The sequence below is a fragment of the Amia ocellicauda genome, chromosome 8 (assembly GCF_036373705.1).
Source record: "Amia ocellicauda isolate fAmiCal2 chromosome 8, fAmiCal2.hap1, whole genome shotgun sequence".
NCBI classification, from domain to species: domain Eukaryota; kingdom Metazoa; phylum Chordata; class Actinopteri; order Amiiformes; family Amiidae; genus Amia; species Amia ocellicauda.
In genome coordinates, this window is record NC_089857.1 from 15,163,633 (window position 1) to 15,178,660 (window position 15,028).

The 15,028-nt window shown below is 38.4% G+C and overlaps 1 protein-coding gene across 7 annotated transcripts in view; it reads left to right on the forward strand.

The window, feature by feature from the left end:
- The first annotated feature begins 1,637 nt into the window (after positions 1-1,637).
- rai14 (retinoic acid induced 14) overlaps positions 1,638-15,028 on the forward strand; it is a 51,259-nt gene continuing 37,868 nt past the window's right edge. For 4 of the 7 annotated variants that reach the window (XM_066712134.1, XM_066712140.1, XM_066712141.1 and 1 more), the window contains exons 1-2: positions 1,639-1,839; positions 2,604-2,674. In XM_066712134.1, the coding sequence (XP_066568231.1) occupies positions 2,639-2,674 (36 nt within the window). In that variant the 5' untranslated portion in view covers positions 1,639-1,839; positions 2,604-2,638. Of the gene's footprint in view, positions 1,840-1,972; positions 2,300-2,603; positions 2,675-15,028 lie in introns of those variants that run through there. The other 3 variants (XM_066712138.1, XM_066712135.1, XM_066712136.1) reach the window with 3 other exon arrangements.

Consider the following 15,028-nt stretch of genomic DNA (forward strand, 5'->3'; position numbering starts at 1 on the left):
TGAGGATGCATGTGTAAATATGGGGAGAAAGCATGTCATTATACATTTTCATCAACTGTTCTTAGATTTCAATAAAGGGCCAATTTAATTTGAAGGCAATGGAGCATGTTTGGAAGGGGCAGCAATTCATTCTAAACCTAGGATTTATGTAGGGGGAGATATTGTATATATCTGACTGTAATACTGCAATACTGCATCTACTACTGTACTGCTGCTATTCAGTTTTCAAGTAAGGTGATACACACTCTATTTTCCATAATGCAAATGTGAATAGAAAGCTTCTGTATTTTGTATATAATGTTGCAGCCCCTAACTAAACCACAGTAGCACGTGAGTGATCTACCACCACATGGTACTGTGGCAGCTAACAAGATGACAAGTTATGTATTCATTTAATGTACAACTTGAAGTGCAAGAACATGTATCAGTACTTATTTTTGAATACATATCTGTGACACCATATAGTCTATTCTGTATGACTGTATATGTATTACATATTGGTATAACACCAGCCATTAACAAGCTATGTTTTCTGATTGTGAAACAGTTTTAGAATTTTGTTAGAATTCAAAAGTCAAAGGTCAGAAACCAAATACTTTATTTAAAAAATGTTTTATCACCAATACATTAATCAAATGATAAGGTGAGGGGCTTTTGACCAGTCTTATTTTCACATTTTTAGTAATATAACGAGGAAGTCAAGTGAACATGATAACCATGATTCGTCTTTTTCAGTGGTAGATCTCATTTTGCATTGGAAATAGAAACTCTGTGGGTGGTCTTCTCTTGCTAAATTACTAAAGTAAACCACTGATATAAGAAGGAACTGTCAGACAGAGTTAAATATTGGCACTGTCAGCTGTGAGGATGGGATATAAATAGACAGGAGTGCTGAGCAAGTGAGTAGCATGGGCCTGTGCACTGAGTGTAAGTATTGCCCCAAGGCCTGGGGTAGTGTGGGTAGGTGCTCCATGGATAGTTCAGCTCAGTCACTTGTGCCCAATACAAGCAATGGATAAATTGTAAAGTATTTAAAAGAATTTCACCACCATCACATTATTTAAAAAAACAAATACTTGAAACATCACTGTGAATATGTTTCATAAGATACATAGGGGACATTAATGATTCAAGACTTAATTTTGCATGTGTGACCTACTTCTCGTGTTTGCTTTACCCAGATCAAAAGAAGCTTAAAGTTCCTTAACATTACTGCCTGTGAAACAGAAGCAATAAAAGCCGGCCATTTGAACAATACTACAATTCACCCACTCAGAACCGTGATTAAACTCTTGCACGTCCCGCAGACCTGCTCCCAGACGACAAGCACAAAATGCAACCCAACCCAATATAGGGCATCCTTTACCACAGCTGTATTGATTCATATGGGAGTAGTCTAATTAGATGATCTGGCACTGCTAGACTTGCAAATGAAGGGGGGGGGGTATTCTAGGCTGCTCCCACTGCCTTCAGACAGCTTTGGAAAACACTTCTGCGATTCCCGTCCTAACCGTGACTCATTGAAAGTAAGGCCGTGTAGGGTTATTGCACGGCCCCACAGATCCCCGTCCCGCACGCACAGCGCATGTGTCACCGCACCGGAGCAGCGCGCGGTGACGTCAGCCCCTCGGCGCAGGGACGCAATCTCGGCTCGAGCGCTGCGCAGGCCGGCGGGGTGCCTGGCTGCGCGGACTGCGTGTGTGCGGGAGGGCTGGCTCGTCGGCGGGGCTGCTGCTCTCGTCTGCATTCGTGTTTGCGGGACTTCGGAGAAACTTGGCGGAGTTGTTCAACAGGTCCGGCCGCAACGCCGCGCTACTTTTTGGTCCGACTTGGTGTGCGGTGAGTGTGCGGGACGTTGCGCGGAGTTGGGCAAAGAATGAGAGAGAGAGAGAGAGAGAGAGAGAGAGAGAGAGAGAGCGCGGCGGGGATGAATAGGGGGCTTGTTTTCGCGGTGCCGGACACTGCTGGACAGACGGGCAAGGCAAAGCCAGGGGAAGCTTTCACGCCATTGCTGTTGTAGTGTCTTTTTACAGTGGCTAAAGTTTAGTTTGGTCGGCAGATGGGTAGATTTCCAATTCCAGTGTGTGTATATAACATATAACATGCGCATTTTCTGTGTGGTGTTAGTGTAATGTGAAATGTGCTGACCTGCACCAGACATCTTTATTATTAGACATCTAAGACGGACGAAAGCACAGAGAGGTGGAGTTTGTGATCAGTTCAGCTTTTGTATTGTGTAATTGATTTTATTGAATGTGGACTACTCATCACTTCAATCCGAAAGCTGACATGTGAAAAAGTGAGAGTGTGTAACTAAGTTAAACTTTTTTTTAATTGAAATGAGAGGGAGGGAAAAACACCGCAACACACAGTTTATTTCTCAGTATTGGACTGTATTGTGTAGTGAATGATTTGTGATTATTGTCAAGCATAAGCAACATAAACACATAGCGGTATGTGTTGTGGATGCATGTGTGGTTCACCTAATATGCATAATAATGATAATACAGATCTACATTTTAATCAACTTTTGCTTCATTTATTAGGGTGGAGGGGGATATAAACTAGGGCCTTCTGGTATTTACAGTTGTTCTCTCACACAGGCACTATTGACGTCTAGGAAACTGCATGGACAAAAATGAAGAGCCTTAAAGCAAAGTTCAGGAAGAGTGATGTAAGTAGTGTTTTCTTTTTTTAGTTTGTGTGTGTGTCCATTTTTATTTTATTTTATGGTAAATGGTGTACTCACTGTAATTGGCAGCTGTGAACAGTGATGTCCAACACGGCTGTGGAAACTGGCCTTGACTCCTGCAGGTCAGTGCTGAGGAAACGGTGCGCACTGCCTGCCAACTCCAGCCACATAATGTAAAAACAGAGCTTCTTAATTTCAAGGCTTATGTGTCATGTCATCACTTGACCCTACAGAAGAAGGGCTGATGGTGTTAAGTCTAGCCGATTCAGTAATCGCAAGCTGCCCTCTTTTTTTTTTCCTCTCCCCCCCCCCCCCCCTTTTTAAATAGCTAGGCTTAAAATTATTGCATGAGTGAGCCATTTATTTCACCTTTGGTAAGACCTGAACATGAAAGACAATCGAGATTATGTCTCATAAGGGGGTAAAGCCACAGTGTTGGCACGCATAATTGGCAGCTTGTTGGGGACGGGTGATGACACGGGTCATGTGAGGTGCTGAACTGAAGTTCTTCTGTTGATGAGATTTGTGTTTTATAAAACTCTACTTCATGCATCGGATTGCAACACTGTTAAAGTGGGTGTGGAAAGAAGTGTACCTTTTATTATGTGGACGAATTGACCTTTCTGGCACAAGGAAATGCACCATGAGGAGTAGAGGGGGGGAAGCAAAGAGCAACAACAATGACAACCAAATAAGTGTTTCATTGAAAACTAATAGTGTTTTCTTGAGTGAGACAATTCAATTTAATAAAGCTAATTGAAGTGCTAACTGCAGAATATTTACTACACCTCTTTATATAGTAAACTGTAGCCTTAGAATTCCATAGTCTTTAAAGATTAGTTTATACATCAAAGAAACATTGATTAGGACTAGATAAGTACATTTATACATTCTTAAAGTAGTTGTAGAGCTTCAATACCAATCTGGAAGAGAGTCCAGAAATTGGCCACCTCTACCTCTGACTTTTTACTGTTTAATGTAAGTAGTTGGTATTTTACAGTGTATGTTTGGGTAATTTGTTATGCATTTATTTCCCTTAATTAAAAATACTAAACTGCTGTATGTTGTACTTCTGATCACAACTTGGGAGCTACACCTAGTCTAGGGAGTCCTAGTATGTCACAATAAAGAGAAAATAATCTATTGCTTCATGTACTACTATACTACTCAGAATAGGTAGGAATACAACACATTTGTTTGCCCTGTTGTTTTATTTTTCTCTCTGATTCCTCCATATGTTGGGACATGTAATGCTATCAGGTCAAACCAAAACAAACAAACAGATATTTTCTTTTTCACTCTATGATGATTATTTTTTAAATAAACAAACGCCAGTACTTGCAGATTAACCTACTAGAGGTTACTGTATGTTTAGTCACTCTGTGGCTTAAGTCTAATACATAAATGCATTATTATTACAGTTTCCCTTTCCCATTTAGACATTTGAGTCATTATGACACAGGATGTCACCGAGTTTCAGATCTTAACTAAGACAGTAGCACCCAGGCTTATACCATTTAGGGAATTGCTAATGAACCCCCAGGCCACCAAACACGTATCCCTTTTTGTTTGATTCTGTCCTTTGTGGAAAAATAACACATTCACCAGGTAACAGAATCTTCTAATGAGGGCGGAAAAAAGTGATTTGATTGATGGGGGAACACACAGACCTGGGCTTTAGAACGAATTGTTGCCGGAACTGTGCCCAGATCCTGTGAATCCTGCAGCCTAACTAGAGGATTGGTATAATACAAGGAGGTAGAGAAAAGAAGCACAGCGTGAAATAGGACAGATAGGGATGTGGGCGGGGCTTGCTTGTCTGTACAGCCCCTCTGGACAGTTCTGCTCACAGAGCCAGCACAGTCTCTATATCTTGACTGTTTGCTCACCAGCAGTACAAATCAAAGTTGGGTTAATGTGTGCAAGGCCCCTTATTGATTTTAGCCTGTAAGGGAAATGCTGTAATGTGTATGTGAGAGTTTTTCATTCCACTTAGATTATGAGATTAAATTATCCTATAACTGGGACACATGGAAAAACAGAGAATTTATGTGGTCAGCCAAAGCTAGAAGTAGGATAAACCATAATGCACTTTGTTTGCTCCGGGAGGATTAGATTTAAATAGATTGGAGAATTAACTTGCTGTATTATCTAAAAGTGTACATTTATGGATTGTTGCTACTCTTACATTTTATTCCATCACCTGTGGAGTATGATTATGATATCATCCTATCCTAAATGAAGTGTGCTAGATTGAATCCATTGATTTAAAACTGGTTTATTTATATTACAAGTAAGAATTTTCAAATCAAGCTAGAGTTGAGCTGTAACTTTTTTTTTTTTTTAACAGGAATAAAACCAACTTTTATTAAACTAGAAAAAAATATTAAAAAGTGACATTGTTGAACCCTAGTAAAATCCAAGTGTTTAAATGTTTCAAAAATCTCTCCTTACATTTTGTTTCTGTATTCTGAAGAACTTTGAGGAATGCATAACTGATGTTTATATTGACTGAAACAGAACCAATCGCAGAGTGTTACAGGGTGAAGCTAATCACTGCAGTGCCGCGTTAATGCGGTGTGTTGATGTCATCATTACTGCCTTGCGTGGAAAACAGTTGCTCATGGATGATGATGCAGCCTGTAATCTTTAGTTGTCTGTCTGGGGACAGTATTGTGAATTGTCCTGCCCTTGGAGGAGCATCTTCAAGGTACATAATTATGTCCCTGGTCTTGAAAACTTTCTCAAGGGAGGACAGAGCCTTTTCTCCCTGACTTGAAGATATAAAAAGTGGTGAATAATCTCCTTGCTTTCCTTCCTAAGGGCATAAAGGTATTGTTATTTATTCCTGGCAACAGTTTTCCACTCTTGCCTTCCACATTGGGAGTTTCCAGAAACTCTGAGGAAGTGACTCGTTTCCAGTGACATGACTCTTCATGCTAAACAGTCAAAGTCACAAGTTAAGGAAGACTGTACAGCTTCATATAAGCAAATGTGGCATATGGAAATGCTGCAGCATCTAACTGAGGTGTATACAGTGCCTCCACAAAGTACTGAAACACTTGATGTACAGAAATTAGAAAGTACAGAAAGTCCCTTAGTATGAATATGATTCTTGTTGATCACATTCAGATCTAACCTAAAGGTGCTATCCCATTAGTGCTAAACAGAACTGCTGAATGAATACCCGTCTGTTCAAATTTCCTTGGCATCTGTTTTTTGAATAATCATTAAAATGATTAAAACAAATGTATGTCTCTTCAAATTTCTCATTTTATTATTGAAGTTTTCTAGAAATCTGTCGTTAGCATATCATTGCCTTAAATAGTGCAGGACTTTGTGGCTGTGGTGAGGGAATCACCTGAAGTAAGAAGGTTTTCTGTCCTTTAGCCAGTGTGTTGGATGTGTTGTTCTCTCGGGCTTTCCCGGCTCATGGCACATAAATGTGGTGTCCACAGAGCTCGGAGACTGTGTCTCATAGAGCCAGTGTATCTTTTTTTTTCTTCTGCTGTGGTTTACATTAGAACTCGTCATACATCATGCTTCAAGTGTTGTGTACATTTAAAGTCAGACAATCAGTGATCTGACACAGGGTTAAAATTAAAATTATGGAGCATTAAAACTCGATGGAGCAAGATAATCTCTCACTGGAGACTCATTGACATTTTGGTCCTTGGCTGCTGTCTGGAGAGGCTGCAAGATCGGATTTTTTAAATTTATTTTTTTCTTGGCTGGATTCAGTCCCATTTTGACCAAATGAAAGTAAAAATAGTTAAGCAAGTAGAAACTCAGATTCCGTTTTTATTTTCTGTTTTTAAAAGCAGTTCACGCCTCCTATCCTATTCTTGTTTCATTGTCAATCATAAATAAAAAGCTTATTAAACAGATTGATATAGAACAGAACTCCCTAAACACACAATACATTATGTGATCCTCTATATAAAAACTACCAATTAAATGTCAGAATAGATCCCTGTGTTCTTTACCTGTTGAAACAGGAGGCTGCTTCATGTGCGTTTGATTGTGGGAAACCATTCCTCTTTTGGGACTCTAAACTATCTGTAAATGTTTAGATTAATTAGAAAAGACAGTTGTGAAACTGCAAATCCACCCTCTAGAGAATTGTTTCTTGGTTGTCCATTGCACAAGGGTCAGTGTGTGTGTGTTTGTTTGGGGGGACAATGAATTAAATTGAATTGTGACTGTATCATTCTACGGGAATTACCAGTAAATACTTACCACAGGGTCGGATTTTCAGTGTTATTCTTGCTTTCACAACCAAATCCAGAGTTAATCTTTGAGAAGGACTTTGTGGGAGAGTTCCTTGAAGGACATGATGCATGACCCAAACAATTTCAGTTTGAAAAATAAATTCTGATGAACCACACAGAGATACATTTAAGCTAAACCAGAGACCAGGAATCTGCCTCGATATACAACATAACTTAATATTTGGATACACATGTTTAGGCTGTGTAAATTATTTTGTTTTGTTCTTTTGTAGTGTATCAGGAAATAAAAAACAAATGTCCCTGGTTGAATCTTTCTTGAATGGTCAGTTGCAGTATTTTTGATCAGAATGGCAGCTATTGTATCTGGAAATATTCTCTGTATCCTCAGTCCTAGGGAAGGCTGTTTAAAAGTGTAATCAGTCCACACACACACACACACACACACACACACACACACATACAAGCAACTGGTTTGCTGGGGGTGTGAAAACGAAGGCTTTATGATGTTTATAACACCAAGAAAGAAAGAGAAATTGATTCCAGGGGAAAACATTTAGTCGTTTTTCAGGGGATGGTCTTAGACATCTTTTGCTACTAAAGATGCTTGTGACTAATGTACACATTGTTTTCTGTATGGAGCAAATCAGCTTTTCAGTGGAAAATGATTCAATGATTTCAATATTCCTAGTTAGAAAGACAACTTACAAAGAACAATCGTCTGCCTTGTGTCCTTTGTCATGTTATTTTCCACAATTATCTCTGGAATGTAGCCTGATCAACAATGACATACATCCCAATCTAATTATTAGGGCCTATGCTATTCTGTGGGTCTGGGAAGAGAGAACCAGATTCAAAATTCTCTCTTGCTCATGAATGAATAGAACATGTTTTAGCTTGGACTAGTGAATTCAAACATCACTTAAATATGTTTTGTGGTGCTCAAGGATATGAGTATAAAGAAAGTGTTAGAAAACATTGTGTAAATTAAGTTGATGGACCCTGTCAGAGCCACCTCGCCAGCCCTCTTCACTTGAAGATCGTGAAGTGTTCATTCTGTGGAGGACACTCTCACCAGACACTATGGTAGCTTGGTGCAGACAGGAAGTGGCCTTGTCTGTGACCTCTTTCCCAAAGGGAAACCGATCATTCATAAAAGAATTTTATAAGAAATACAGAACAGGCCTTATGAGTGAGTCAGAAAGGAAATATTGGGCAAGCACAGCCTCAGTTTCACTTCATAAAAATTCATACTGACATGCGTTTTAATTGTACTCATAATGTCTCTGCATCAGATTCTGTTATTATATGAAAGGGTGGTTAGATGTGTTTTAAGACTCCAGCTGTCCCAAGGTTTTAAAGAGAAAACTGTCTGATACAGTGCCAACATTTCTTCAGTTTTATTTATTGATTTTTCCCCTCGTCTTTTCTTTTGCATGTTTTTGTGCCAGACTCATATTTCAAATATGCAGTGTTTGTAGCTTATGTAACATTGTGGGCATACTTCTGTTTTTTGCCATACCAGGACTGCTTTTAAATAGATGTAATAATAATAAATAAAAAAAACATCTTGTTTCTATTTTAGGACTTTTTTCTGTGAGGGAGGAGTCAGCCTAAATTTGCACTGGAATTTTTCAAAATGCCAAAGTCTCATACCTTCGTAAAACGGATTATCAGGAATGCCAGTGAAAATAGTTATATGAAGCCAGTCTATTAGCACATGATGTCTACAGTGTTAAGATGCATTTACTGAAAGGTTACAGTATATCCAGTTATTAAATATTTTCACTGTAATTTAAAAAAAAAAAAAAAAAAAAAAACCTTAAATTTGTTGTTACCCTCTTGGCCCCTTCCACCCCAATGTTTCTCCCTAATTTGAGCTCCAATGTCACCCTGTCAGTCCATCTGCGATTGAGAAGCACTGATTTTATTGGCAAGCTGGATTAAACTCCACAATAGCTTCTAGCTGCTGAGTGTATGAGGGTGGGGATATTCTGCACACCTTGTCACTATACATTTTTTTTTCTTTCTGTCCCCTATGTGGGTCCTCACCTGAAATCAGCAAGTATATGAATCACAGATCTCTCCATACAGGACAGCCCTGACATATCATTTGACTAATTGTTTGACGATTAGGGTTTACCACTGAGTGCCCCTTATAACAAACATTGATCACGGTTCTAACAAGATCATTTAAATCTGTGCTTGCCCCCACTCAAACTTGTTTTTTATGGGATTCCTTAGTACCCTCATCACATAAGATTCCTCAGTCCCTTGAATGTCTGCATTGTTGCTCCATAAAAGTAGAGCAGGTCGTAAGGTTAATGAGAACATCTTCACTGTATGTCTTTGTACTTTACAGTCATGAGATTTGGGCCCATTGCATACAGTACATGGGAGGATTGTTTTTAGCCCGTTCCCCTCAGAAAAATAATTAAAAAAATATTTTTTATTAGTAAGTATGAATGAAAATTATTGCAGGAATTTAAAATTGAGATCTGTGAATCTGTGATAGCACCTCAGATTATTTTGTATATGTATCAAAAGGGATGAATGCAGTTAGGCTTTGCTTTTCATTGAAATCATTTAATGGGAGTCTTTCCAGATACAAACCCAATAATGTAAACCGAGAGAGAGGACATCCTATTAAAAAGTAGCAGAATTAGTTCTACATGTCCAGTTTGCTTTAAACCCATGTAAAATTGTATTTTTTCTTAATTTCATAAAATGTTGTAGCCTATATCATGATTATGCTTTCTTCTTCATGCTTGCATGTGAAATTTGCTCGTCTAACACAACCCAAAACTTTCTTTAATCACTGTTCAAGCTCTACATCTAAACTAACATTCAGTGGATTTGTATCAGTGGTTTGTTTGTAAAGGATCATGTGGCAATTTAAGGGTAATTTGAATCAAAGATGTTTTGACAGGGTATGTTCTATTTAATTTCCATGTTGTTTTTCAGATGACTACATCCTTTCACATGATTCAGTGTTAAAATACACAAGTGTAAAATAAAATACACAGTTAAAATAAAACAAGGTTAAAGTATCCTATAGAGTTCTCCCCCCAAACACAAATCAATCGGGGTGGTCCATTTGTGTCCACAAAATAATTAACCTCTCTGATTATGGGAATTATACTCTGCTGTGTTTAGTAAAACTTTTATTTATTGTTCATGCTAATATCTGAATATATATATTTAATGAATAAGAAACTAGTATTTACCTGCCTAGAAGAAATACCCACCAATACATTAATACAATCTTTTTTTTTTTTTTTTTAATCTTATGGCTGTTTACAGATTAAAATATACTTCTGTATCTGGCTCCTTGTGTTTTAGTTCAAGCAAGAAATGTTTGAAAAGGAGAAAGGTGATGCAATGCTCACTTAGGCTACTGAATATTAAAAAACTTCAGAAGAAAATGATACTTGGACAAGGAATGTGTTTTGCATCTTTCTGTGTAACTGTAACCCTGCAGTGTTATCACCATTCTCATCCTCCCATGATCCTTAGCTGTGGTGCAGGTTTCAGAGGTTGCTTGTATGCCCCCCCACCCCCTCTTGTTATGAGGAATGTAGCAATGAGCCAAGTTACCTAACAATTGCTGATAGTGATTCCAACTTGGGAGGGTATGAAAGAAAACTTTCCTGACTCCTTCCAATCATACATTTTTTACATATTTTTGGGGTGTAAAAATTCATTAACAAAATTGACATTTGACTATTTCCATTGTTTTTTTTATAAATAAATGATTAGTGTGACACCACTTAGTTTTTTGTTTTTGTTTTTTGTTTTAATCGAGACAAATCGTAGTATGCCTTGTCCTCAAGAAGCCTTTTTGCCAAACATTTTCTCTGAGCTTCAGTTAAGGATTGCATGCTTTACGGTTTCATTTCGTTCTGTTCTGTGCTTCTCTTCATGAGAGATTAACTTGGAAATCTGACTGAGCTCTAGCTCCCAGGTTATGAAACGTCAGAGCAAATCTAAGAAATCAGATCAAGTCAGTTGGCAAAGAGCTCCAAGGTATCATCTGATGTGTGTTTATCAAGTGTTTTGGTTAAACTATTAATTTGTTTAAGGATCCCTTGTATATAGAAATTAAGACGATCCATCATGTGTACAAGAAATGCAAATGAACGTCAGAGGTTTTACTCCCTTGAACAAGATGCCCTGGAAGAAAATGTGCAGATCTCTCATTGCATAGTCACGGTAAGTAGTGGCTGTTTCTGCCTAGGGTTAAACTCGCACAGTGCATACCGTAGTTCGGTCTAAGTTTTAGAGGTAATAATAGTGCAGGATGCTTGTGAGTTTGAATTTTGATTACAGAATTGGTCATTATGGCTAGCGATCAAGGTTTTCCAGTACTTCTTATTTCCCCATTTTGAAACCACTTTAACGGAGAGTGAGTGAGTGAGCCTGGCCTGGTGCATCTGCTACAGTTTAACTTGACAATAACTCTTTTATATCTTTGTTTCCCCCTTATTTAACACACTGTGCTGCATGTCAGTGTTAGATTACAAATGAATAACAAACAAAAGGACTTAATGGATTAAATTAAAAGAGAGGAATGTAGAGTTGAGTTGGTATTGGGTGTAACAGAGGCTTTATTTTTAGGAAACTGCAGTTTTTTTTGCAATATTGTCTGATAATCAAATTGTATAGCCTTTTAAAAAAGAGAAAATGCCTCCTTCAAGTAAAGAGATGGGGGAAAAACAAACAAGATGCATACACTGCAGTGCCTATGGAAAGTACAGAACCCCTTGAACTTTTATTTTTTTCACATTTTTGAGTTTCATGTATTTAATTGAAGATTGTTTTTCCACTTATCTACATGCCATACTCCACACTGTTAAGAGGGAAAACCATTTGTAGTGTGAGAAAAAAATATATTAAAAATGCAAAACTGAAATGAGTTATTTGGTGGAAGCATCTTTGTCAGCAATTACAGCTGTGAGTCTGTTGGGATAGGTCTCTTAACACATTTGCAAGTATTTGATCCTTCTTTATAAAACTGTTCAAGCTCTTTCAAGTTCCTTGGGGAACATTGACCACAATCTTCAAGTCATGCCACAAATTGTTGATTTGGATTTAGGTCAGGGCTCTGTCTGGGCCACTCAAGGACATTTATGTTTTTGTTCCTTAGGCACTTTGCTTAGGTGTAGCTTTGGCTGTGTGCTTCGGGTCATTGTCATGCTGAAAGGTGCACTTCCATCCCAGTTTCAGCTTTCTTGCAGAGGGCAGCAGGTTTTCCTCAATTACTTTTCTATACTTTGCTCCATTAATTGTCCCTTATATCGTGACCCAGTCTCTGCCAATGAGAATAATCCCCATAACATGATGCTGTCACCACAATGCTTCAAAATAGGGATTGTGTTCTTTGGGTAATGTCCTGTGTTGAGTTTGTGGATGTGAAACACTACAATGTAACACAGGTGGAGACCACTTAACTTGGTCTGTGTTTTTGAAGGTCATTTTAGGATTTAGAATTGCTATTACAAGGGGGTGGACACTTATCCAACCAATCTATTTCAGTAATATATTTTCTACGACTTTCTAGAATATTTGTTTCACTTGGAAGTTGTGAGGTATAATGTGTAGATAATTACAAATATATTTTACTGCATTTTAATTCCAGGATATAACGCAACGAAAGGTGAAAAAAAACCCTCATAAAACCAAACTAACAACAAAACAAAGCTTAATAGGTTAAACAAACGGAAGATTGAAGTGATGCCCCATAGACAATCCTTTGGCATGCTGCCAGTGAATTTATTGGGTAGACCTCATTGTATTTGTGCTGGAGCCAGTCTGGGGCCTGTTCACATCCATGGGACAAAGAGGTTGAGTGCTGGGCCCAGTGTGCCTCCCAGCCTACAGGAGAAAGCTACTGTATTGTGAGGGACCAGCTGCTTGATGTATTAAATGGGCAATCCCAAACTACCAAGACAGACCCTCCATTTGTATACAATTAAATTCTAAATTAATACAGGTTGCTACATTTGTTTATTTCAATACTTATTTAATTATTGTGATTTGGCTTTAATTAATGCGTGATCAAGGGTGCTGAAGCAGTCATGAAGAATGACTTGACAAGAACAAGTGGGTACGCTTTTCAGAAGCAGTACATAAATGGTGTTAAAAGGTTTTCATAATGCAATTTTAAGAAATCGATCTTCATAAAGAGCAACTTTGGTACAAGAACACTGCTTTTATTTCGAATGAATGCTGCTACTTTACTGTTAGTTTAAAAAAAAAAAAAAAAAAAAACTCTCCTCCAGACCTTTTGGCAACCAAGTATATTCCAACTAAAAAAATATAATTATACTTCATTGTGAGTCTTACATTGTGTACAGCAATGCTGGTTTTATTAGAACCAGGAGGTTACCTTTGCTTTGCCGTGACTTATTTTTTAACAACCACATTCTGCTGCACACCGCTTTCTTGTGGCATTGTAATTCTTGGTCAGGAACGCTGTCTGAAAAGAACATGTGGGATTTGTTTTTTAACGCTGATTTTTATGGTTTAGGATTTCTTCCGAGAAGAGGACTGTTGTTAGGAGCTCGCAGCAATGTAAACATTTAGGAACCAGTTGTGTTTCATGTTCTTTGTTTTTTATTTTTAACCACACACCTGATTTCTATTTCCCTTTGAGCACAAGCCTCTATAGACTTGTAGTGCAGGGGAGGAATGCATTTTTTTTGTAAATAACCCATTTACAGTTTAAGCAAAACAGAGGCTATGAAATCCTACTATATTGTCTACCCCACATTTGTTGATATTTTATTTTTGAAATGAGAAATGCAACATGAACCCTATAGTCACTGAATTGCATTAAAAGTAATACATAAAATATAAAACAATCTCTACACAGGTTTTCTAAACCTTTTCAGAATTTCTACTTCATTTTTTAATTTGTTCTTTTGTTCGTCCCCACCCCTTCTGGCCAGCCCCACCATGCATATGTAATTTCTTAAGACTTGGATAACATTCTTAGTCCAAAGATACTTATTTTTGGAACAGGAAAGGCTATTTCTGTTCCAGGAAGTTGTTCTACAGAAGCTAATTTTACAGAATGCTCTGAAGGCAAGAGTCGGCTCTGTACTGTGTTACTGCAGCATGACTTCAGTAGTGTGTTTGCTTTCATTCTCCATGGCTGTCATTCTACAGTTGCATTAGCACATTTAGGTATATGTCTGGGGTGTCACTGGCACACATTTGTAGTGTCAAGTGAACATGGCATACATGGCTTTGTTCTCCTCCATTGGTTTGATCTTCGGGTGTCAGATCTGGTTTACATTCCAACTGGTAGAGATTAACCAGGGTAAAATTAAAACCCATCTGAAGAAAACTCAGTCTTTGCAGGCCTGTGTATGTGCACAACAGATCTTGTTTCTAGCAGATGCCAAACTATAGGGATGAATCAGACTGTCAGAGAGAGAAGCCCTTTCAGTAGATCTTCTCTTGCATGCTACACATCTGCAGAGTGCACACAGGGCGAGGATCTCGGACTCGGGGGACAGAAGTCCTTTTAACAGCTGTTACTCGCCTCTGCCAGTTGCCTCTCCAGTTGTGGGTTTTTCACATAAATCTGGACAGAGCGTGTCTGGCCTCAGCCATGAAGTTAAACCTCCCTCCAGTCTTCAGGAGGTGGGGGTTTATTGCACATAGAAACCCTTCTTTAAAAAGACAACCATAATAAAACAGTATAATATACATGACTATTTCTCAACCCCTTGATGTTTGTTTGTTTTTTCTTATGCACACAGGAGTGCTGTGATTTATTACTCTGGTGCAAATCTATTAAGTGGATTAGAGGCTTAAGACTTTAACTTACTTTCGCCCTTTAAAAGCTGCTGCCTCACTGCGGGGGCTGCGATGTCTCTGTGTACAGTGATATCCTGGACAGTCTGGTCTGAAGTCTGTCGTCCCTTTGTTTCAGATTCCTTTCAGACACTGGTATAAAGGGTGATTCTCTTCTTTTAATGTGAAATGTATTTATGCCATTATGTGTTAAACGTATTGCTTGTCCTGAAGCAGGGCACGAAACGGTGACTGCACGTCTAACTCCAGTCATTACCAGCACCTCTTGCACGGGTCGCTAATC